Source organism: Leucoraja erinacea, chromosome 2 (genome assembly GCF_028641065.1).
Source record: "Leucoraja erinacea ecotype New England chromosome 2, Leri_hhj_1, whole genome shotgun sequence".
Lineage (NCBI taxonomy): Eukaryota > Metazoa > Chordata > Chondrichthyes > Rajiformes > Rajidae > Leucoraja > Leucoraja erinaceus.
This window is the reverse complement of record NC_073378.1, coordinates 5,594,770-5,619,717: the sequence shown is the minus strand read 5'-3', so window position 1 is coordinate 5,619,717 and position 24,948 is coordinate 5,594,770. Positions and strand designations below refer to the sequence as shown.

General features: G+C 44.7%; 1 protein-coding gene across 3 annotated transcripts in view; it reads left to right on the top strand.

The window, feature by feature from the left end:
- nod1 (nucleotide-binding oligomerization domain containing 1) overlaps positions 1-24,948 on the top strand; it is an 83,778-nt gene that overhangs the window by 12,011 nt on the left and 46,819 nt on the right. For 2 of the 3 annotated variants that reach the window (XM_055651124.1, XM_055651140.1), the window contains exons 2-4: positions 15,004-15,311; positions 17,620-17,794; positions 22,782-24,573. In XM_055651124.1, the coding sequence (XP_055507099.1) occupies positions 15,066-15,311; positions 17,620-17,794; positions 22,782-24,573 (2,213 nt within the window). In that variant the 5' untranslated portion in view covers positions 15,004-15,065. Of the gene's footprint in view, positions 1-2,944; positions 3,076-15,003; positions 15,312-17,619; positions 17,795-22,781; positions 24,574-24,948 lie in introns of those variants that run through there. The other variant, XM_055651131.1, reaches the window with a different exon arrangement.

The window sequence follows — 24,948 nt, the reverse complement described above, 5'->3', positions numbered from 1 at the left end:
ATAAACTGATCAAGTGCAAATAGCAGATAATGGGCCACCAATAATCAGAGTTTTGTCCGAGCCAGGTTTAATAGCCTGATGGCTGTGTGGATGTAGCTATTCCTGAACCTGGTCATTGCAGTCTTCAGGCTCCTGTACCTTCTACCTGAAGGTAGCAGGGAGATGAGTCTGTGGCCAGGATGGTGTGGGTCTTTGATGATACTGCCAGCCTTTTTGAGGCAGCGACTGCGATAAATCCCCTCGATGGAAGGAAGGTCAGAGCCGATGATGGACCGGGCAGTGTTTACTACTTTTTGTAGTCTTTTCCTCTCCAGGGCGCTCAAGTTGCTGAACCAAGCCACGATGCAACCGGTCAGCATGCTCTCTACTGTGCACCTGTACAAGTTAAAGAGAGTCTTCCTTGACAAACCGACTCTCCGTAATCTTCTCAGGAAGTAGAGGCGCTGATGAGCTTTCTTGATAATTGCGTTAGTGTTCTCGGACCAGGTCGGCTTCACTCTCCACTATTCGGTGTCCAATTTTCCCGAAGCTAGTCGAAGCTGGTCTTCAACATAGCCGAAGGAGGTCGAAGGAGGTCTTCTACATAGACGAAGGAGGTCTTCAACATGACACTTTTTCAAACTCTCCTAAACTCTTCTAAACTTGCAATTAGGTCACCGCAGTGGGACAGGCCCTTAAACTTAAACTTGATGTGCAGAAAGTTTGTAATTACACTTCTGTCAAAATATATTGGTTGAACATTACGTATACAGTGAAAACGTTTTCCAATTAAACCCGATATTACTATACATGAGTACAATCAAGCCATGCGTAAGTACAACAGGTAGTGCAAAGAAAAACATTAGTGTGCATTTCTTAAATGGAATAGAATTAAAAGATTTGGACGATTGTATTGGATGATAGTAGATAATCTTCTGGGACTGCGATGCAAAGAGTCGGCATGTTCTGGTACCATCTTACAGCTTTTACTGCATTGGAACATTAGTAGTGGCATACTTTGGGTTGTGGTTGGTGGCTCGCAATGTTTACTGGAGTAATACAGATTTCCTTAATGTGCAAAAACCTATCAATCTCTGCAGATTCGCTCCTCAGTGCTTCTAACAATTAATGCCCATTAATTTTCTTGTATAAACAAATGCTTGTCATCGGCTAGTGCAAAACCTATCTGCAAATGTTGCACTGGCAACATGCATGAAGTTAACAATTGGACACTCAAGTTCACTTCCATATCTATCTCTTGCTTAAATGTGGATCATGTCTTTGTCAGGTTGGGAAGTTACTAATGTTGTGCCTCTATTTAAGAGGGGCTGCAGGGAAAAGCCTGGGAACAACGGGCCAATGAGTCTAACATCTATGGCTGGAAAGTTACTAGAGAGTATTCTGAGGGATAAGATATACATGCATTTAGATGAAGAAGGGCTGATTAGGGATGGTCAACATGGTTTTATATGTGGAGGCCGTGTTTCACGATTGAGTTTTTTGTAGATGGGACCAAAGAGGTCACATTTTTGTAAGTGGTCAAAAATGCTATTGGCAAATTGGCCTTCATCAGTCATTGTATTGTGTATAGACGTTGGGAGGTCATATTTCAGTTATATAAGACATTGGTGATGCCGCATTTAGAGTATTGTGTTCAGTTCTGCGCACCATGTTATAGGGAATATATTGTTGGAGTTTGAATGGGTACAGAGATTTATAAGGCTGTTGCCAGGGCTCAAGGGTCTGAGTTATAGCGACAAGTTGAGTAGGTTAGGACTCTATTCCAGTAGTGCAGTAGGATGACGGGTGATCTTATAGAGGTGTACAAAATTATGAGAGGAATAGATCGGGTGCAGTTACATAGTTCCTTGAAAATGAAGTCACAGGTAGATAAGGTGGTCAAGAATGCTTTCGGCACATTGGTCTTCATCAGTCAGAGTAAGCTGGAAAGGGTACTGAGAAGATTAACGAGTATCTTGATAGGACTTATGGGCCTGAGCTATTGGGAGAAGTTGAGCAGGGTAGGTTTTATTCCTTAGAGTGTGGGAGGATGAGGGGTGATTTGTTTTTTGATGCATATTGAATTGGATTGAATCTTATTGGCATTGTCTCATAAGAGATAATGAAATGGATTTTCCTTACAGTCATAATTTTTTTTAAAAAGCACAAGCACAGAATTCCACGACACACGTCCCCACAGCAGCACCAAAGTTCCCCACTGTGAGGGAAGAAACCAGCCTCCTCGCTGATGTTCCCCAATGTTCACCCGCGGTTGTGGCCTCCCGAGCACCCCGTAGTCGCCGCCACGGGTGGCCCGATGTTCAGGCCCTCTCGCCGGGGATGGTGGAACCCCGACGTCGAATCCTGACGGAGAACATCCTCAGCGGCCCGGACCTCCAAATCAGCCACCTCCCACCGGAGTCCGCAGCTCCCGAAGCCCACAGGCCGAGCCGGGCGGAGACCCCCGACAAAGGGTGATGAGTGCATGGAACGAGTTGCCGGAGGAGGTGGTCGACGGAGTTGTTTATCACAGTTGTTTAAAAAACGGTACGTGATTTAGGGAGATGAGGGGCAAACGCACAGTGGTGGCGCTAGTGTAGATGAGGAATATTTGTCAGTGTGGGCAACATGGGCTGAAGGGCCTGTTTCCACACTGTATGACACTATGACTCTAAGTCATGAAGATTAATTGTTATCGAAATTATTGTGTATTTTTTTTAATAGGTTTTTTTTGTTAAAAATAAAAAAAGTTAAAAGTTTTTGCGCAATTGAACATTTGATATCAAATAAGAGTTCTATTTCCATACAATGTTATGCTGAATGTTTAATTAGAAAATATAAAGGATTGTTGTGATAATATTAGCTTGTAACTGGGAGAAGGGCGGAGGGAGTTACAATGAGGCTGGCTTGTTGCAAGATAGGCAGATATATTGTCACTTGGCAACTGCATCATCGGAGCTGCAGAGGAATGTACAGTAGGCTTTGCCAATAGTTTTTTTTGGAAGGCATCCATGTTTAACTGGGCACTGTCATCATTTCCCGTAAATGGCTGTAACAGAAGCATGGTGTTGTCGGTAAGGAAAAACAACAAGGCAAGTAAGTAAGTGTGGACTGCTGGAGATTGTGTGTGTGTGTGTGTGTGTTGAAACTGCAGTGAAAGCAGAGGATTATTATAAACAATGCCAGGTTATAAATGTAACATCTCTGAGTCAGAGAATTGGCTGCTAGTAATAAGAACGTTTCAGTATTTAGTGCCGACCCCGGGAGGACGTTTTAGACAAGGAGCTTTGAAGGGCGGCCTACATGCTAGGCCTCATGTCTTCAGTGGGGCAGACTCAGAACACAATAACATGTAATGTCCTGTGTAATCAAGAGAGAGGTTTTGAGTGAAATCAGATAGTGAGTTAATGAACAACTGTGTCAGGAGGAGCAAGAGATAATATGTTCATATCCATACCAGCCTATATGGCCCTCCCTAACCTCTGCATTCCTCCAATTCTGGCTTTTGCTGTATCTCTGTGTAATGGTTACTTTTCCTGAAACCCAGTTTGAACCCAGTATCGATCACCGTCTTCTGCATCAGAGTCAAGTCAAGTCACATTTATTTATATAGCACATTTAAAAAACAACTCTCGTTGGCCAAAGTGCTTTACATTTGTTATAATAGTATAAACAAACAAACTACATACAAATCACATATAGCCCTCGCTCAGAGGACGTCAAGAAAGGCTTGGGAGTACAGATGAGTTTTAAGTCTCGACTTAAAGGAGTCGATGGAGGGGGCAGTTCTGATGGGAAGGGGGATGCTGTTCCACAGTCTAGGAGCTGCAACCGCAAAGGTGCGCGGTCGCCCCTGAGCTTATGCCTAGACTGCGGGACATTCAACAACCCCAAGTCGGCCGATCTGAGGGACCTGGAGGTGGTGTGGTGGGTGAGAAGACTTTTAATGTAGGAGGGGGCAAGCCCATTGAGGGCTTTGTAGACATGGAGGAGAGTCTTGAAATTTATTCGGAACCGCACAGGGAGCGAGTGGAGAGAGGCCAGGATCGGGGTGATGTGGGCCCTTTTTCCGGTGCCCGTCAGGAGTCTCGCTGCGGCGTTTTGGACCAGTTTCAGGCGGGACAGGGAAGATTGGCTGATGCCAGTGTAAAGGGCGTTGCAGTAATCTAATCATAGACCCTAACGCTCAGCAATTGCCATGAACTCAGCTTTCATTCTTTTTCTCCTTTAGCAACAGTCTTTACAAACTAGAAACAAGGAACTGCAGATGGCGATTTACGCAAAATGGCACAAAGTGCTGGAGTAATTCGGCGGGTCAGGCAGCATCTCTGGTGAACACGGACAGGTGAAGTGAAGTTTCGGGTCTGGACTTTTTGGGTTCCACAACAGACCCATCGATTCTGCATGCTCCTACCCCACCAAACTCATCTCCACAAACTTGCATTCCATCCTATCCAGTCCCTTTCAACCTACATTCTCTCCTCTCTTCCAGATTTATTTGCTCCCCCTCCCCCGCCTTCCCCTCCCCCGCCTTCCCCCCCCCGCCCCCTCCCCCCCTCCTTCCCCCTCCCCCAGCACAATCAGTCTGAAGTAAGGTCCCAACCCAAAACGTCACCTATCCATGTTCTCCGCAGATGCTGCCTGACCTACTGAGTTACTCCAGGATTTTGTATCATTATAAACTACTTTTGATTATGGTTTTGGCCCACACTGCTAATGCGTACAGTCAAAAAAATAGTCTGGAGATGCTGAAATTTGAGCAAAATATAAACTGCTGGAGGAACTTGGGTGAGAAGGAGTTGAAGGGACTGGCAGCATCTCTTGAGAGAAATGGACCAGCCACAGAGTTCCCAGTTGCAAGCTACTTCCCTTCTCATTCCCATACAGGAGAGAAGAGACAATAGATGTACAGTGAAAACCTTTTGCTGTGTGCTAATCAAACAGCGGAAAGCCTACATGATTACATTCAGGCCATTTACAGCGTACAGATGCAAGATAAACGGAATAACGTGATTAACATTTAGTGCATAGTTAATGTAAGAAATATTGCTGTGTAGAGAATTGAAAGTGTGGAGCGATTGTAATGTGTGATTGCAGATCCTCTTCTGTGACCAGCGCATAGACAAGGGTGGCACGGTGGCGCAGCGGTAGAGTTGTTGTCTTGCAGCTCCGAGACCCGGGTCCAATCCCGACTATGGTGCTGACTGTATGGAGTTTGTACGTTCTCCCCGTGACCCCGCGGGTTTTCTCCGAGATCTTTGGTCTCCTCCCACACTCCAAAGACGTACAGGTTTGTAGGTTGATTGGCTTGGTATAAATGTAAATAGTCCCCAGTGTTTGTAGGATAGTGTTAGTGTGTGGAGATCGCTGGTGTGCCGAAAGGCCGGCTTCCATGATGTATCTGTAAACCAAACTAAACTAAACACACAGAGTCGCCTGAGTTGGGCATCAGATCCTTTGGTCAAGAATATTCTCACCGAGCATGATGAAGAATCTTCATAATTTATTGACGTTCAGCATCAAAATAAATAATTAGATAACCAATGTAACATTGAAGTATCAAGGGGTTTTATAAAAATCATTTGACATGCATAAAATGACATCCAACTCAAATGATGAAAGCAGGATAGTGGGACATGTGCCCTGGAGGGTGTGTTTTAATGGTTAGGTATGCAGGAAGGAACTTCAGATGCTGGTTTAAACCGGAGATAGTCACAAAAAGATGGAGTAACTCAACGGGTCAGACATCATCTCTGGAGAAAAGGAATAGGTGATGTTTTGGGTCGAGACCATTCCTCAGACTGAGAGTCAAATGGCAGAAGGAATGGGGTGGAAGATTGAACCCTGTTTCGACGAATGCAATCAACCCGGCGTGCACAATCAAATAAGATCAATTAGAACAAGTTGTCCTACAACTTTAGGCTGTGCACCCCATACGCAAGAAGAAGAAGCAGAAGGAATCCGAGAGGGGGAGTAGCTAGAGAGGATGTGGCAGAACTCTTGTCGGAGAGAGGAGGAGAACCTTGAAAATAGGCATACCTTGAGGAGATTTCACAATGGAGCAGATGAGATGTGTAGGAAGGAACTGCAGAAGCTGGTTTAAACCGAAGATAGACACAAAAAGCTGGAGTAACTCAGCGGGCTGTGCTCCAACTCTCTGTTTGGCTCAAGAGGATAAAATTGCAAAGTACTCCAGGTGTTGTCTCATCAAGACCTTCTAAAATTGCATTGAGATATATACATATCCTAGTGGTCAAATCCTCATGCAATAATGATTCAGTTATATTTTATTGTCACATGTACCTAGCTATGGTGAGATTCTTTTTTCTGCATACAATACACAAAGAGTCACCATGTTTCTAGTGCCTACAAATTTACAAAAGTGCTCATTAGTATCATGTTGATCCCTCTTTTTTATTGGCGCCCCTACCCCCACCTCCGCCAAGTCCCTCTATTCCCAGCGGTGTGGCCCTACCACCCGCGTGAACGGAACCCTCCAATTTCCGGTAGCCCTTGCCGTCTCCTCCCCTTCTCAGCTCTCCCTCAACACTCGGGCTCCTCCTCTTCCATTTTCCTTTCTTCTCCCCGCCCCCCCCCCCACCCTCCATCGGTCTGAAGAAGGGTTTCGGCCCGAAACGTTGCCTATTTCCTTCGCTCCATAGATGCTGCTGCACCCGCTGAGTTTCTCCAGCACTTTTGTGTACCTTCGATTTTCCAGCATCTGCAGTTCCTTCTTAAACACATTCGCTACGCAGCCCTTCCTCAGCCTGACAGTCCTCCTCTGCCCGACTGCTCTGCCCCGTCCATGGCCCATCCGGCTTGGCGCTTCTTTGGCCCCAGAGAAAAATACCAAATTGAGCTCTTTAAAGGGCCAGGTCCCTGGTTTACCTCCGCTCTGTTCCCCCCCCCTACCCCTGGCCTGGACCCTTTACTCAAACTCTAAGAGAAATGAACTGGGGTAAGATTAGACACAAGGTGCTGGAGCAACTCAGTGGGTCGGCAACACCCCCAGAGAATAAGGATGAGAGACGTTTTGGATCGGGACCCCTGTTTAGTGTGAAAGGTCCAGGCTAGAAACACCCCCCCCCCCCCCATCACTCCCCCCCGGAGATGCTGTCCGACTCAGTAAAGAACAACATACCTAACTGCCTCCTTGCACATAAACTTTCACTGACTTGTGTATAGAATGCCCAAGTCCCTTTAAACATGAACACTACCCAATGATTTTAAAAGTACACGAAAAAGCTGGAGAAACTCAGCGGGTGCAGCAGCATCTATGGTTTTAAAAGTAATCTGCATTTGTTTTTTTTAATCTATTGAAGAATATAATCTCACATTTTTGACATTGTAATTATGATCAGCCTGTCTCTATCCTCTTGAAACCTCTTTGCATCCTTCGCACAGTCGCATTTGCGTTTACTTGGCAGCATGCCTGGCGTCACTCCCGGTACTTTGAAGAGGTGCGTCCAATAGTTTTGGTTTAATTCATTGTCACGTGTACTGAGGTACAGTGAAAAGGTACAGGTACCGGTGGGCGGCGCGACTCACATCGCAGCGGCCTCTGCAGTCCGTCTGTCTTTTTGTTATTTATTGTCCCGTTTTAATGTAGTTTTTATTTTTTTTTGATGGGGTATGTGTGTGTGTGTGTGTGTGTGTTTTAAAATCTTTCCCCTGCACGGAGAACCCGACCTTTTCCCTGTCGGGTCTCCGTTGTCGTTGGGGCTGCAACATGGAGCGGCATCCGGCAGGAGCGACCTGGGGCTCCAGTCGCCGAGCTGCGGACATTCACCATCGTGGAGCTGGCCGAGTCCGGAGCGGGTGGAGCTGTGGTGGCGCGCTGCTGCGACCCGACCCCTGGAGATTCGGAGGCTCCAACCGCAGGTCTGGCAGACGGGAACACCGGGAGCCCGCGGGTCTCTGCTGGGAGACCGCTTTTCGGGGCTTCCGCAACGGCGACTTCTCCCGCCCGAGTAGCGGGGTCGAGGAGTACCTGGAGCGGGGCCTTACATCACCGCCCCGCGCGGCTTCAACGGCTGCGGGACTTTGTTAGCGCCCGCCGGGGGGTCCAACAACAAGATCCGGAGCGCGGCCTTGCATCACCCAGCGCGGCGTTAATGGCCGCGGGACAATTGCCATCGCCCGCTGGGGGCTTTGACTCTGACATCAGGAGGGGAGAGGGAAGTGCAGGGGAGAGATACGTTTTTTTTTCCCTTCCATCACAGCGAGGAGGAGATGCGCTGTGATGGATGTCTGTGTAAATTGTGTTGTGTCTTGGGTCTTTTTTTCTTGTGTGTATGACTGCAGAAACAACATTTCATTTGAGCCTCTAATGAGGTTCAAGTGACAAATAAATTGTATTGTGTATTGTGTACACAAAAATGCTGGAGAAACTCAGCGGGTGCAGCAGCATCTATGGAGCAAAGGAGATAGGCAACGTTTCGGGCCAAAACCCTACAGTGCAAAGCTTTTGTTGCAGGCTAACCAGTCAAATAATATGAGTATGAGTAATATAGTATGAGCATCATCAAAGACCTATAGTTAAAAGTAATTTATTGTGAAAACCACTGGACAGTTGCATAGACTGTGTCGCCCACAACAGAATATAGCTGAGTGGAAAAGATCTGGTGGTAGGAACAACTGTTTCTCCAGTCACAACTTGTCCATGTTTTGGTCTGTTGACATCAATCAAAGTGATGGCTGTGTGTATCTGTGTGTTTGTGGGTGTCTTCATTCTTTAAATAAGCTTTTAAACTAAAAACCAGAACGCCAAGATCGGTGCATTTCTAATAACTTCTAATAGTTTCACCACGGAAATAGCAGAGGATTACTTTGTGGGTTTCAATACTGAAATAAATGTGTGCATGCTCTTCAGTGACATGAGGTAATAGGATATTCTTAGCATTTATTCAGGATCTAATATTGGTTTAGTGTGAGTTCTAAATATAGAGAGTACAAGCCAGTTTTACAGTTAGCGTGCTTTAGCATTTAATATTAACCAGCAGAGTACACTATTGAAAGGTTAGAGCTGTAGTCTCCCTATCAAATACAACACTGGCTTGAGATTATGTTCTTGTTAAATGTTACTGAGTGTATGCCTCATTGTCATGTCATTGTCAATGGTGGCTGATTGGGAAAAGGGGGAGATGCAGCGAGACCTGGGTGTCATGGTACACCAGTCATTGAAGGTAGGCATGCAGGTGCAGCAGGCAGTAAAGAAAGCGAATGGTATGTTAGCTTTCATTGCAAAAGGATTTGAGTATAGGAGCAGGGAGGTTCTACTGCAGTTGTACCGGGTCTTGGTGAGACCACACCTGGAGTATTGCGTACAGTTTTGGTCTCCAAATCTAAGGAAGGACATTATTGCCATAGAGGGAGTGAAGAGACGGTTCACCAGACTGATTCCTGGGATGTCAGGACTGTCTTATGAAGAAAGACTGGATAGACTTGGTTTATACTCTCTAGAATTTAGACGATTGAGAGGGGGTCTTATAGAAACTTACAAAATTACAAGGGGTTGGACAGGCTAGATGCAGGAAGATTGTTCCCAATGTTGGGGAAGTCCAGGACAAGGGGTCACAGCTTAAGGATAAGGGGGAAATTCTTTAAAACTGAGATGAGAAGAACTTTTTTCACACAGAGAGTGGTGAATCTCTGGAACTCTCTGCCACAGAGGGTAGTTGAGGCCAGTTCATTGGCTATATTTAAGAGGGAGTTAGATGTGGCCCTTGTGCCTAAGGGGATCAGGGGGTATGGAGAGAAGGCAGGTACGGGATACTGAGTTGGATGATCAGCCATGATCATATTGAATGGCGGTGCAGGCTCGAAGGGCCGAATGGCCTACTCCTGCACCTAATTTCTGTTTCTATGTTTCTATGTCGCCGTCCTCTCAGCTAACAATGAACCATTCCACGTTTCCTTCAACATCCGCCTTGCTCTGTCATTTTCACACCTTACCCTTTCATATCTCTAGGCTCCCTCTCCTCTGACTCTCAGTCTGACGAAGGGTCTCATCCCAAAATGTCACCCATTCTTTCTCTCCAGAGATGTGCCTGTCCCGCAGAGTTACTCCAGCATTTTGCGTCTATCTTCTGTGCAAACCAGCATCTGCAGTTCCTTCCTACACACATATAATCTTGTTTTTATTAGATGCAAGCTCAGTTATGCGAATGCTGTAGAACATGCGCTCCAGGGATTAGGGCCTGAGGCACTCGTTAACATGATAGAGGATAGTATGCTGGTGCATTATGTACCTTGATTGATTGTCCAGGCTATCTTACACAGTGGAAATTTGCCTACAATGAACAACTGATTCTCCAGACATTATTGTGTCAGCATTATTATATCAAAACATTAGGCGTGGCTCAGGTGACAACCTTCGCACTTTTGAATTAGAAATGTATTGGTTTAGTCCAATTCCAGAGACTTTATCATGGACATATAAGTAAATAGTCGAGAAAATGGCGGCGCTCCAAGATGGCGGCGCGCGCAGACGCAGCGGCCCCTCGGGAGATTGTCGGATTATTATCAGGGGCTGGATTGTTTTTATTGTTTTTTTTATGTGTAAAATGTTTACGTATTATGTGCGATGCTCTGGTATTCCCTGGGAAACGTCTTCTCATTTTGCACTGTACAACTGTTGCCTTGCAAAGTGACAATAAAGGTTGATTGATTGAAATGTGTGGTGTTGGTTGGTTGGTCATCTAAAATTGATTAATGTAATGGTCACACTCTGGGGTTGTACGTAGTACCCAAGCGGAGTATGAGGGACTGTCCTCCCCCAGTTTGCATGTGGCCTCACTCTGGCAACGGAAGAGGCCCAGGACAGAAAGACCAATGTGTGAAGGGGAGTTCACAACCAGAAGATCCAAGTGCCAGCATTTGGCGAAACAATCGCCTGGTCTAAAGGGGGTCCAAATGTTTGAGTATAGAAGCTGGGATGTGATGTTAAAATTGTACAAGGCATTGGTGAGACCAAATCTGGAGTATGGGGTACAATTTTGGTTGCCCAATTATAGGAAGGATGTCAACAAAATAGAGAGAGTACAGAGGAGATTTAGTAGAATGTTGCCTGGGTTTCAACAACTAAGTTACAGAGATAGGTTGAATAAGTTAGGTCTTTATTCTCTGGAGCGCAGAAGGTTAAGGGGGGAACTTGATAGAGGTCTTTAAAATGATGAGAGGGATAGACAGAGTTGATGTGGACAAGCTTTTCCCTTTGAGAATAGGGAAGATTCAAACAAGAGGACATGACTTCAGGATTAAGGGACAGAAGTTTAGGGGTAATATGAAGGGGAACTTCTTTCCTCAGAGAGTGGTAGCAGTGTGGAATGAGCTTCCAGTGGAAGTGGTGGAGGCAGGTTCATTGGTATAATTTAAAAATAAATTGGATAGGCATATGGATGAGAAGGGAATGGAGGGTTATGGTATGAGTGCAAGCAGGTGGGACTAAGGGGAAAAAAAATGTGTTCGGCACGGACTTGTAGGGCCGAGATGGCCTGTTTCCGTGCTGTAATTGTTATATGGTTATATGGTTAAATGCAGTAGATCAGGTAAGAGGAGGTGCACGGGATCCTCTGCCTCACCTGGAAGTGTTGCTGGGTCCCTGGATGGGTGTGAGGGAGGAGGTGTTACACCTGCTGCAGCTGCAGGGAAAGTACCTGACGAGGGGGTGATTTGCATTGGAAGGGATGAGTGATCCAAGGAGTTGCAGAGGGAGCAGAAACCAGTGGGAAGTTGTTGGCAAAGTAAATTAGATCAATGAGTTCTGTACTGGAGGCAGAACTGCTGCAGTTGTCGATGTAAAGGAATAGTGGAATGATAAGGAAAAAAGTTTCATCCAGAGGATGAAAAGCTATGGACATTGTGGTGAAAGCAGACCCTTTTAGATGTCAACAGCAAGAGACGGCAGGTTGTTTAAGAAGGAACTGCAGATGCTGGAGAATCAAAGGTACACAAAAAAGCTGGAGAAACTCAGCGGGTGCAGCAGCATCTATGGAGCGAAGGAAATAGGCAACGTTTCGGGCCGAAACCCTTCTTCAGACAGCAGGTGCTGGAAACAGTATTTGGATGGGTACTTGAAGACATGCAGGGTTACTTATCTGTTGCTGGAAGGTGGGATTAGCAGTTATTCTGCTAACACTGGCTCCGTATATGTTGAATAGCCAACCATGCCTTTTATTTCTGAAGGTACACAAAAAAGCTGAATGGGTTTCGGCCCGAAACGTTGCCTATTTCCTTCGCTCCATAGATGCTGCTGCACACGCTGAGTTTCTCCAGCATTTTTGTGTACCTTCATAATCAGAGAATCAATTCCATGATTTAAAACATCTCACATTTATTCTCAAATCACACTACGATCTGATGCATCTCTCACTGTGTTCTCCTTGGACTCTAAAGCTTTCTGAGATACCCCTATCTCCTTATCTTCTGGACTTGTGTGTGCCCCCACCGATGGCCATGACTTTAAAAGCAAAGCCCCCAACTTCTTCAATGACCTCCTTAAATCCCCCCTCCTTTCTTTTGCCCTTCATAATGCTCCTTAACCCAAATTTTCAAACCAAGAATTTGAAGGGTTTCGGCCTGAAACGTTGCCTATTTCCTTCGCTCCATAGATGCTGCTGCACCCGCTGAGTTTCTCCAGCTTTTTTGTCTACCTTCGATTTTCCAGCATCTGCAGTTCCTTCTTGAACACCTTTCATTTCTGAGTCAGCTTTTTATATCTAGAGGTTGAAGTTCATCAGAGAAGCTGGAAATGTGACAGTTGTAGAAAGCGAATGTTGGTTCAAGACACCAGCCTGGGGGTTGCCCTGGTTTGAATTGTAAACGGTTCAAAACAGGATATGGGTCAATACCGAAGTTCCGTTGTTTGTGAGCCTTTTGAAAGGCAATTAAGAGCTGTGTATTTGTTCTGGAGGGGGGCTGAAGTCATTTTAAATGTCGTTCCAGTATAATATGTAAATATGATGGCGTATATTCCCTGAAACGATCAGTTTGCTTGCGGCCACAGACAGTACTCTAAGGAAGTGGATTATTCAATGTAATCATTCCTTAGCTACAGCTGCTTGTGCAGCAAGTAAATGAGAGATAATTCTGCCAGCGCACTTTGCTTCCTGTGCTGTCAAACCCACTTCCATGTTTTCATTAACTGCTACTGTTGGCAATCTACCGCAATTGAGGAGGGGAGTGAAGGGTTGGCGATTGATGACCAGTTGGGGAGTATTGAGTTTCATAGAAACGTAGAAATTAGGTGCAGGAGTAGGCCATTCGGCCCTTCAAGCCTGCACCGCCATTCAATATGATCATGGCTGATCATCCAACTCAGTATCCTGTACTTGCCTTCTCTCCATACCCCCTGATTCCTTTAGCCACAAGGGCCACATCTAACTCCCTCTTAAATATAGCCAATGAACTGGCCTCAACTACCTTCTGCGGATGAGACTTCCAGAGATTCACCACTCTCTGTGTGAAAAATGTTTTTCCCTTGACTATGTGAAATTAAATGACCTCTATTGCACTCCTGCAGGGGGCCTTGTTTGGGCAGAGGTAAAGTATTATATAATTTCATGAAGTTGAATGTATTTTAAGTCCAGGAATCTGTTTGCTTCCCAGTCCCCAATGGAAAGGCTTGAGGAAATTGGCAGAATTCTAAGGACACGTCTAAATGACTTGCCGAAAATGTAGACGTAATGATTGCACCGTGATTCTTGGGGTTGCGGACTGTGAGGAAGGCTGTCAAATTATGCAGCAGGTCTTGATCAGCTGTGGAGAGGGGCGGGGAAAAGCAAGGTGGACTTTAATTGGAGCAAGTGTGAGGTGTTGCACTTTGGGAGGTCGAATGTATCCAATTAATGGCTTGACACTTAGCATGATGGAAGCAAAATAAAATGATGAGAGGCATAGATAGGGTGGACAGTCTGAACCTTTTTCCCAGGATGGAAATATCAAATGAGGTGAGAGAGGCAAAGTTTAAAGGAGATGTACGGGATATGTTTATTTTACACAGACTGGTGCTGGAACACATTGCCATGGGTGGTGGGGGAGGCAGATAGGATAGTGTCATATAAGAGATAAGCACATGAATATGCAGGGAATGAAGGGATACGGATTATACGCAGGCAGATAATGTTGAGTGCAGGCATGATGTTCGGTGCAGACATTCTGGGCCGAAGGGCCTGTTCTTATGCTGCATAGTTCTATGTAATCATGCATAACTGTGTAGTGTGGTGGCACCTGATAGCAACCCAAGGTCACGACGAACCATCGACTCTAGAGGGCGGCGTCTTGGCGGGGGAGGTGCAAGTCACCGGGTCGGTATCTGAATTGTTATTTAAGACCGGGCAACGCCCGTGTGAGGGAAGGAGTAGGGAGCTGTATGCAGAAGATTAAACACGTCTAGACATAAAAACATAGAAACATAGAAACTAGGTGCAGGAGTAGGCCATTCGGCCCTTCGAGCCTGCACCGTCATTCAATATGATCATGGCTGATCGTCCAACTCAGTATCCCATACCTGCCTTCTCTCCATACCCTCTGATCCCCTTAGCCACAAGGGCCACATCTAACTCCCTCTTAAATATAGCCGATGAACTGGCTTTGACTACCCTCGCTGGCAAAAAGTTCCAGAGATTCACCACTCTCTCTGTGAAAAAAGTTCTTCTCATCTCGGTTTTAAAGGGTTTCCCCCTTATCCTTAAGCTGTGACCCCTTGTCTGGACTTCCCCAACATCGGGAGCAATCTTCCTGCATCTAGCCTGTCCAACCCCTTAAGAATTTTGTAAGTTTCTATAAGATCCCCTCTCAATCTCCTAAATTCTAGAGAGTATAAACCAAGTCTATCCAGTCTTTCTTCATAAGACAGTCCTGACATCCCAGGAATCAGTCTGGTGAACCTTCTCTGCACTCCCTCTATGGCAATAATGTCCTTCCTCAGATTTGAACTTCTATTGTCATCAATTATAGAATTGGTAGTTGTAAACAGTATTAGTCGCTTGACATTAACACTTTGATATATTATGTTTTACGTAGATGTGCGATCTGGAATCCGTTAAGGAACCCGTGGATTTCAGTGAAGAGCATGGCAGAGGAAGATGGTAGAAGCGTATGATTCCAGTGCCCAGGATGCAAATATGGATGGAGAATGCCAACTTGGGTCCAAGCAGCAAATGCCATGCATTTCCGCTCACTCATTTACAAAGGTGTTGAAGTTTCACCGTGAAGTCTTGGTGGGACGTATCACAAACACAGAGTGCGTGCTGAACAACCTGCTGAAACACAAGTACATTTCACTCGAGGAAGCCGAGCTGTCACAGCAGCAGCCAACACAAGCAGCCAAGGTAAAGATTCAATCGCCCCTTGGCATTGCTCTGTGGATTAGAAACTTGTTTCATGTGAATGGATTTCTTTTCATCACTCGTGTCTTTGGAAGAGTTGTGTCAGCATGTATTATCAGGGGGCATTGCTTCACATTGGGATTCCCCTGTCATTTACAAACCTCTAAGAAAGAACTGGGGTCTGGCAGTCCTGAGATGAGTTGTGTGAAAGCCATGCGGAGTTTTGAGAGGCTCGGCAAGGCCAGCAGCATAATCACAGACATCGCACCCTGGGCCACTCCCTCTTCTCCCTTCTCTATTCGGGCAAAAGGTATAAAAAAATGAAAAAGCACACCTCCAGATTCAGGGATTGGGTGATTTCGGGTCAAAAAAGGATCTCGATAAGAAATTGGAACAGGGGTAAATTATGTGGCCCTTTGATTTTGCTTTGGCATTGAAATGAAAACCATTGTTATCTAAATGGTGGCCGATTGGGAAAGGGGGAGATGCAGCGAGACCTGGGTGTCATGGTACACCAGTCATTGAAGGTAGGCATGCAGGTGCAGCAGGCAGTAAAGAAAGCAAATAGTATGTTAGCTTTCATTGCAAAAGGATTTGAGTATAGGAGCAGGGAGGTTCTACTGCAGTTGTACAGGGTCTTGGTGAGACCACACCTGGAGTATTGCGTACAGTTTTTGGTCTCCAAATCTGAGAGAAGGAAGGACATTATTGCCATAGAGGGAGTGCAGAGACGGTTCACCAGACTGATTCCTGGGATGTCAGGACTGTCTTATGAAGAAAGACTGGATAGACTTGGTTTATACTCTCTAGAATTTAGGAGATTGAGAGGGGATCTTATAGAAACTTACAAAATTCTTAAGGGGTTGGACAGGCTAGATGCAGGAAGATTGTTCCCGATGTTAGGGAAGTCCAGGACAAGGGGTCACAGCTTAAGGATAAAGGGGAAAATCCTTTAAAAAACCGAGATGAGCAGAAGGTTTTTTTCACACAGAGAGTGGTGAATCTCTGGAACTCTCTGCCACAGAGGGTAGTTGAGGCCACGTTCATTGGCTATATTTAAGAGGGAGTTAGATGTGGCCCTTGTGGCTAAGGGGATCAGAGGGTATGGAGAGAAGGCAGGTACGGGATACTGAGTTGGATGATCAGCCATGATTATATTGAATGGCGGTGCAGGCTCGAAGGGCCGAATGGCCTACTCCTGCACCTAATTTCTATGTTTCTATGTTTCTATGTTTCTATTGCTATTCTGCTTTGGATCTTGTCTCCACATTCCTGCCTTTTCCTGATAGCCCATCTCTACCATGCAGATCAAATATTGGTCTTTCTTCAGCTTTAGTTTATTCAGTAATCAGCCTCCACAGCTCTGAGTTGGACAATTCCAAAGACTTGCAATACACCGAGAAAAGAAATCTACCTCGTCTCAATTGTAAATGGGAATGACCAATGTTTCTTTCCTTTTAAAGTACAGCTCACAGATATCTCCCGGGTAAAGCTACCATTGAATAAGGCACTAAATTATGGTCCATGTTGGGTCGAATTAGATAGAATACAACTCCAACTAAAATCCAACACCCAGCTTTGGTTTTCATTCCCCCAACTTGAGAAGAACACACCTCCTGTGATTAGTGTGACATTTTCCATTTCCCAGACCACCCAAGATGCCTAATTCAGGGTGGGTTGTACTGACAGTGCATTTTTTAGGATTAGTTTGGATTCTGTCCATTTTCACCATATAGGAGTTGGATTCCTGGCAAACTGTCATCCAAAGAAGGGTCTCGACCTGAACCGTCACCCATTCCTTCTCTTCAGAGATGCTGTCTGACCGCTGAATTACTCTGGTTTTTTGTGTCCATCTTTGGTTTAGAAACATAGAAACATAGAAATTAGGTGCAGGAGTAGGCCATTCGGCCCTTTGAGCCTGCACCGCCATTCAATATGATCATGGCTGATCATCCAACTCAGTATCCCGTACCTGCCTTCTCTCCATACCCCCTGATCCCCTTAGCCACAAGGGCCACATCTAACTCCCTCTTAAATATAGCCAATGAACTGGCCTCGACCACCCTCTGCGGCAGAGAGTTCCAGAGATTCACCACTCTCTGCGTGAAAAAAGTTCCTCTCATCGCGGTTTTAAAGGATTTCCCCCTTATCCTTAAGCTGTGACCCCTTGTCCTGGACTTCCCCAACATCGGGAGCAATCTTCCTGCATCTAGCCTGTCCAACCCCTTAAGAATTTTGTAAGTTTCTATAAGAACCAGCATCTGCAGTTCGTTCCTTCACAAACTGTAACCTGCACTTTGTTTATTTATAGGTTCGACAAATATTGGATCTAGTTCAGAGCAAGGGAGAAGAAACGGCAGAATATTTCTTACACATTTTATACCAAGCCAATGAGATTTACCCAGACCTAGCCCCATGGCTAAAGGAAATACAGTATCAGCCGTCAGAACACATACAGGCAAAATCAGTCATTATTACGGACAATGGTAAGAGTTTTTCATTGCATATCTGATAAATTTAAAAAAATAGTGTACTGTTATGCCCCTGTCCCACTTAGGAAACCTGAACGGAAACCTCTGGAGACTTTGCGCCCCTCCCAAGGTTTCCGTGCGGTTCCCGGAGGTTGCAGGTGGTTGCCGGAGGTTGCAGGTAGTGGAAGCAGGTAGGGAGACTGACAAAAACCTCCGGGAACCGCACGGAAACCTTTCAGGTTTCCTAAGTGGGACAGGGGCATTACATTTATGCTTTTCCATTGTACACCACATGTCTATGTTATGTTGTAAACAGGTATTGTTATTATTGTTTTTTTATTGTCACATGTATGTGCAGTGAAAAGATTTGTTTGCTTGCTAGCCTGTCAAATTATATTATATATGAGTACAATCAAGTACAACAGGTAGGGCAAAGAGAAAAATATCTTCCTGACAACCAATCTTCGTCATAACATTGACGTGTGATGAGCCCTTGGTGTCGGCGGAAAGACTCTAAATGATTACAATTGGCGCATCCACAGTGTATAGCTATAGGATAAGGGATGAAGTCAGTCACTCACTCAAGTTGACTGCAGAATCCCTGAGGATTGTTAGAATAAAGGGGAGGCCATTTAAGACTGAGGTGAGAAAAACTTTTTTCACCCAGAGAGTTGTGAATTTATGGAATTCCCTGCCACAGAGGGCAGTGGAGGCCAAGTCACTGGATGGATTTAAGAGAGAGTTAGATAGAGCTCTAGGGGCTAGTGGAATCAAGGGATATGGGGAGAAGGCAGGCACGGGTTATTGATAGGGGACGATCAGCCATGATCATAATTAATGGCGGTGCTGGCTCGAAGGGCTGAATGGCCTCCTCCTGCACCTATTTTCTATGGATCATAAAGTCATAAGTGATAGTAGCAAGAATTAGGCCATTCGGCCCATCAAGTCTACTCCGCCATTCAATCATGGCTGATCTATCTCTCCCTCCTAACTCTATTCTCCTGCCTTCTCCTCATAGCCCTTGACACCCGTAATATCACAAATCTATCTATTTCTGCCTTAAAAATAACCATTCCTTCCACAGCCTTCTGTGGCAAAGATTTCCGCAGATTCACCACCCTGTAAAGGAATTCCTCCTCATCTCTTTCTTAATTCTGAGGCTATGACCTCTAGTCCTAGATTCTCGCACTGGACGGACCAGTCCATATAATATAATATAACCATATAACAATTACAGCACGGAAACAGGCCATCTCGGCCCTTCTAGTCCGTGCCGAACAATTATTCTCCCCTAGTCCCATATACCTGCGCTCAGACCATAACCCTCCATTCCTTTCCCGTCCATATACCTATCCAATTTATTTTTAAATGATAAAATCGAACCTGCCTCCACCACTTCCACTGGAAGCTCATTCCACACAGCCACCACTCTCTGAGTAAAGAAGTTCCCCCTCATGTTACCCCTAAACTTCAGTCCCTTAATTCTCAAGTCATGTCCTCTTGTTTGAATCTTCCCTACTCTCAGTGGGAAAAGCTTATCCACATCAACTCTGTCTATCCCTCTCATCATTTTAAAGACCTCTATCAAGTCCCCCCTTAACCTTCTGCGCTCCAAAGAATAAAGCCCTAACTTGTTCAACCTTTCTCTGTAACTTAGTTGCTGAAACCCAGTCCACTGTCTCAAATCGATCACATAGGATGTCATCTGTGTCCACTGACCAGCATTGATCAAGTCTCTGTACCGGATTCTCCTCCTTCAGGTTTTGTTTGTAGGCAGGGAGTAGGAACAGATTTTCCGAAATGTGGCTGAGGAACAGAGTGATAGGCTTGGTGAACTACAATAGTTTAGTTTCATTTAGAGATAGAGTGCAGAAACATGCCCTTTGGCCCACTAAGTCCACGCTGACCAGTGACCCCCTGTGCACCAGCATTATACCTACACACATGAGGGATAATTTACACTTACACCAAGCCAATTAGCCTACAAACCTGCACGTCTTTGGAGTGTGGGAGGAAACTGGAGCACCCAGATAAAACCCACATGGTCACAGGGAGAAGGTACAAACTCCGTACAGACAGCACCCGAGGTCAGGATTGAACCCGGGTCTGTGGCACTGTAAGGCGGCAGTTCTACTGTTGCGTCACCGTGGCACCCTATGGCAACTAATGGTCTGTAATGATCTGTAGTAGTGGTCACAGGTGCCCCTGGTGCGACAAGGGACACGCTGATAGTACTTTGACAGTGCACCTCTGAGGTCGGCTTGTTTGAAGTCTTCGCCTACAACGAGCAAGGCTTCAAGGTGTTTAGTCTTAGGGCTATTGATAGTGGGGTACAGTTCATTCAGAGCAAGTTTGACGTCCACATGGGTAGGGATGTAGACTGCTGGCAGCACAGCTGAGGTGAATTCCATCGGCTGGTTGTAGGGACTGCACCTCACTATCAGATATCCAGGATGGTCATGTCTGTGTTACAAGCAAACTATTCAATCCATCATGTTGTACTGCTATTCATTTCCACATAAGCCATTTGCATCCCTTCTTTTAATCTTCACAGATATATCCTTCACTAGTGCAAGAGTGTTCTTCACTCCAACCTCAACATATAGTTGAGTTTCACCATTCCCAGCTCCCTCAGTAATATTAAAAAAATATATATATTTTATTTATTAGAGGTGAGTACAATGCATTGGTACAAAAACGATGTTAACATATTACATTCTCTGTACAACTTCCCTTTTTTTTTAAAGAGAGAAGTGAGAAAGGAGAGAAGAAAAAGAGGTTGTGAAAAGTGAAGAATAGATTAGTGAGCGTGGGTGAAAAACCAATAAAGAAAAAGTGAAAGAGAAGGAATAAGTGAAGAAGGAGAGCAGGAGAGAGGTTGTTCAATCGCCACAGTGAGATTATTATTATTTTTTTTTAATATTCTAAATCATCTTTCACCCATACCTGAAACTGTTCGTTTTCATGATACTATGTCACCACATGAATCCAAGAAATCAATAAATGGGGACCAACTCCTTAAGAATAGGTCTTGTTTGTCTATTAGGAGGAGTCTCATTTCTACCAAATGTGCTGTGTCCAGCATATTACTGATCCACATTTTAAATGTTGGTATATTAGCATTTTTCCAAAATTTAAGTGTGAGACCAAATCTGGAGTATGGTGTACAATTTTGGTCGCCCAATTATAGGAAGGATGTCAACAAAATGGAGAGAGTACAGAGGAGATTTATTAGAAAGTTGCCTGGGTTTCAACAACTAAGTTACAGAGAAAGGTTGAATAAGTTAGGCCTTTATTCTCTGGAGCGCAGAAGGTTAAGGGGGGACTTGATAGAGGTCTTTAAAATGATAGACAGAGTTGATGTGGATAGACAGGGATAGACAGAGTTGATGTGGACAAGCTTTTCCCTTTGAGAATAGGGAAGATTCAAACAAGAGTACATGTTTGAGAATTAAGGGGCAGACGTTTAGGGGTAACATGAGGGGGAACTTCTTTACTCAGAGAGTGGTAGCGGTGTGGAATGAGCTTCCAGTGGAAGTGGTGGAGGCAGGTTCGTTGGTATCATTTAAAAATAAATTGGATAGGCACATGGATGAGAAGGGAATGGAGGGTTATGGTATGAGTGCAGGCAGGTGGGACTAAGGGAAAACAAGTTGTTCGGCACGGATTTGTAGGGCGGAGATGGCCTGTTTCCGTGCTGTAATTGTTATATGGTTATATGTTATATAAGTATAATTTTTTTTGCTATTATAAACCCATAATTGAAAAATGAGTTTTGGTGTGTATTTAATTTGTTCCCATCTCGACTTACTCCAAATATAATCATTTCAGTGTTAGGTTCCATTTTTGTCTTAAATAGCTTTGAGAATATATCAAATATATCACACCAAAATTTATAAAGTTTTGTACAAGATGAGTGTGTAATATTGGCATTTTGAGAAAGACATTTATCACAAATGGGAGAAATATTTGGATAAAATGTATTCAACTTAATTTTAGAATAATATAATCTATGTAATATTTTAAATTGAATTAAGTTGTGTCTAGCATTGGTCGAACATTTATGTATATGTATCAAATATCTTTCCCATGTTTCTTTTGAGATTTTTATGATTAATTATTTTTCCCAGTCTTCTCGAATTGCCTCTGTTGATGGCGATTCTATATTTAAAATACTGTTATACAAGTATGATATTAATTTTGTTGACTCCACATTGATATTCATTACTTCTTCCAATGGGTAACATTCATCAGTAACCTTCTTGCCTGTACGGAATTTGCACGTTCTCCCCGTGACCTGCGTGGGTTAGCTCAGAGATCTTCGGTTTCCTCCCACACTCCAAAGACATACAGGTTTGTAGGTTCATTGGCTTGGTATAAATGTAAAATTGTTCCTAGTGTGTGGAATAGTGTCAATAGCGCTGCGGAAGGCTCGACCAGACCCGACGTGAGGTTTCGATCGCCCGGCGCGGGGGAGCCGACATCCCCCTGATACAGGGGCTGAACGCCTCGACGCGGAGGGCCTGAACGCCGCCTCGTCCTGAACGTCCTGTCAACGGGGGGTTCGAGGCCCCCGACCAAGGAAGAACAAAAAGGGAAGGACTTGGAACTTTAATTCCGTCTTCCATCACAGTGAGGAATGTGTAGGAGTCACTGTGATGGATGTTTATGTCAAAATGTGTTTTTTTGAGTCTGTTGATTTTTTAAATTGTATGACTGATTTGGCCAGTGAATAGCACTACACCAATTGGTGTATGTGACAATAAATGAACTTATGAACTTATGTGCGGGGATAGCAGGTCGGCGTGGACTTGGTGGGCCCAAGGGCATGGTTTCCGCGCTGTATCAAAAAAAAACAAATTCTTGTATCAATGATCTCCATCTTTGTTCTTCCCCACAAATTGAAATATTCTCTGCACTTAGACCACTTTTGACATTTATATCTCATGATCCAATGGTGGATTTAAAATCTGTTATATTAACTATGCATTTTTCTTTCCAGTCTTGCAGTACATTCAGAAAATCAGACAGGATCTACGGCAAGACACAAGGTTTGTCACCTCATATGTCAGGAAGGAAGATATCTTATTGGATGATACATACACTGATACTGTTATGGAGGTAATCAACGCAGTCAATGAAATTAAAGGGACCATCACCGACTTGGAGGATCTGTTCAGTGACGCTGAAATCATTAATGAAGATGCCAAAACCGTGTTTGTAACAGGTGACGCTGGAGTGGGAAAGACCATTCTCCTCCAGAGAGTTCAGAACCTGTGGTCAAAGGGAGAGCTCCGTGCCGATATCAAGTTCTTCTTCAAGTTTAGATGCAGAATGTTCAACAGCTTCAAGGAGGAGGATAAAATCTCTCTGCGAGATCTTCTGTTCAAGTACAACTGTTACCCTGATAAAGACGCCGATGAGATATTCAGTTACATCCGACAGCATCCGGCCACCGTTCTCTTCACACTGGACGGATTCGATGAACTTCACGTGGATGACGACCTTAACGATATTCCTGATATCTCATCGCCCTTCGAGCCCACACACCCTGTGGCCCTGTTGTTGAACCTTCTCCGCGGAAAACTGTTGAAGGGCTCCATGAAATTGTTGACAGCGAGGACAGGCACAGACTTGCCTTTGAGGATGGTGAGAAAGAGAGTGGCACTGAAGGGCTTTTCCAAGGAACATTTGCGGGGTTATTTGAAGAAATGTTTCAAAAACAAGGCCGATCAAAGTCTAGTTGTGACCCAGCTGGAGGCCAACCCTCACCTGTGCAGTCTGTGTTCAGTGCCTTTGTTTTGTTGGATTATAGTTAAATGCTACGAACATTTCCAGTCCACAAGCAGCCCCCAGCGGCTCTTGGATCACATCACGTTAACCGACATTTACCTGTTGATGTTGGAGGTATTCTTGAATCATTCTATCAAGCGGGGACTAAACAAGCAAAGCAACAGTCAAAAGGAGACTTTCAAAGCAAAGAAATGTGTGCTGATGCGTTTGGGGAAATTAGCAAGGAGAGGAATTGAAAACAACAACTTCATCTTCAGTCAGGAACAAATGACCGAGGCCAACATCTCTGAAGAAGATTTGAAATTGGGTTTCATCAAAACTGCGTGCCATTACGACGGATGTGGGAACCAGTCCACATACGAGTTTCTTCATTTAACCCTACAGTCATTTTTCACCGCTTTTGTCTTGGTTGTAGACGAGGATATCAGTGCCAGAGAAGCCATTAAGTTTTTTGCCAAATGTGACCGTCACATGAAAGTCGATTCTCTTTTGTTACGTTGCGTAGGGTATAATATGAATCACAGAAAGGAAACATTTGAAACAAATGAGCACCTGCAGTTCACCACTCTTTTCCTTTGTGGCCTCTTGTCCAAAGCTAAAAGGGACTTGTTCAAACATTTGTCCTCCACGGGCGGTGTCCAAAGGAAGCGCTCGGCACTTAAGACCTACCTTGCCGATCGCGTAAAGACACACTTAAAAAATCTCCCTTCATCGCCGTACCAAGGCTTTTGCAGAGTGCAAGTTTTGCCCCAGTTTATATGGCTGGCGCGCTACATTTTTGAAACGCAGAGCGAAGCGGTGGCCAATCTCGCAGCAAGAGGGATTTGCGCTGATTATATCAAACTCACGTTCTGCAACGCCTTCTCTGCTGACTGCAGTGCGATTGCAAACATCCTGCGCCATCGTAAAACGTCGATTGCTCTTGAAATGGACAACAATAATATCAACGACTATGGAGTGAAAGAACTAATTCCTTGCTTCCATAATCTCACAGTGGTCAGGTACGTTTTCATTTATTCCATCAATTTTTCATGAATAGGTTGTATCTCCCTCTTATAAAGTATTTGTTGTGGGATTAAGATAGAAATTAGAGCCATTCAAAGACCTTGGGATGTTCCAAAACACTTCAGTTCCAATGCAGTGCTTCATGTGATTATAGTGAGTATAGGAGCAGGGAGGTTCTACTGCAGTTGTACTGGGTCTTGGTGAAACCACACCTGGAGTATTGCGTACAGTTTTGGTCTCCTAATCCGAGGAAGGACATTGTTGCCATAGAGGGAGTACAGAGAAGGTTCACCAGACTGATTCCTGGGATGCCAGGACTTTCATATGAAGAAAGATTGGATAGACTCGGCTTGTACTCGCTAGAATTTAGA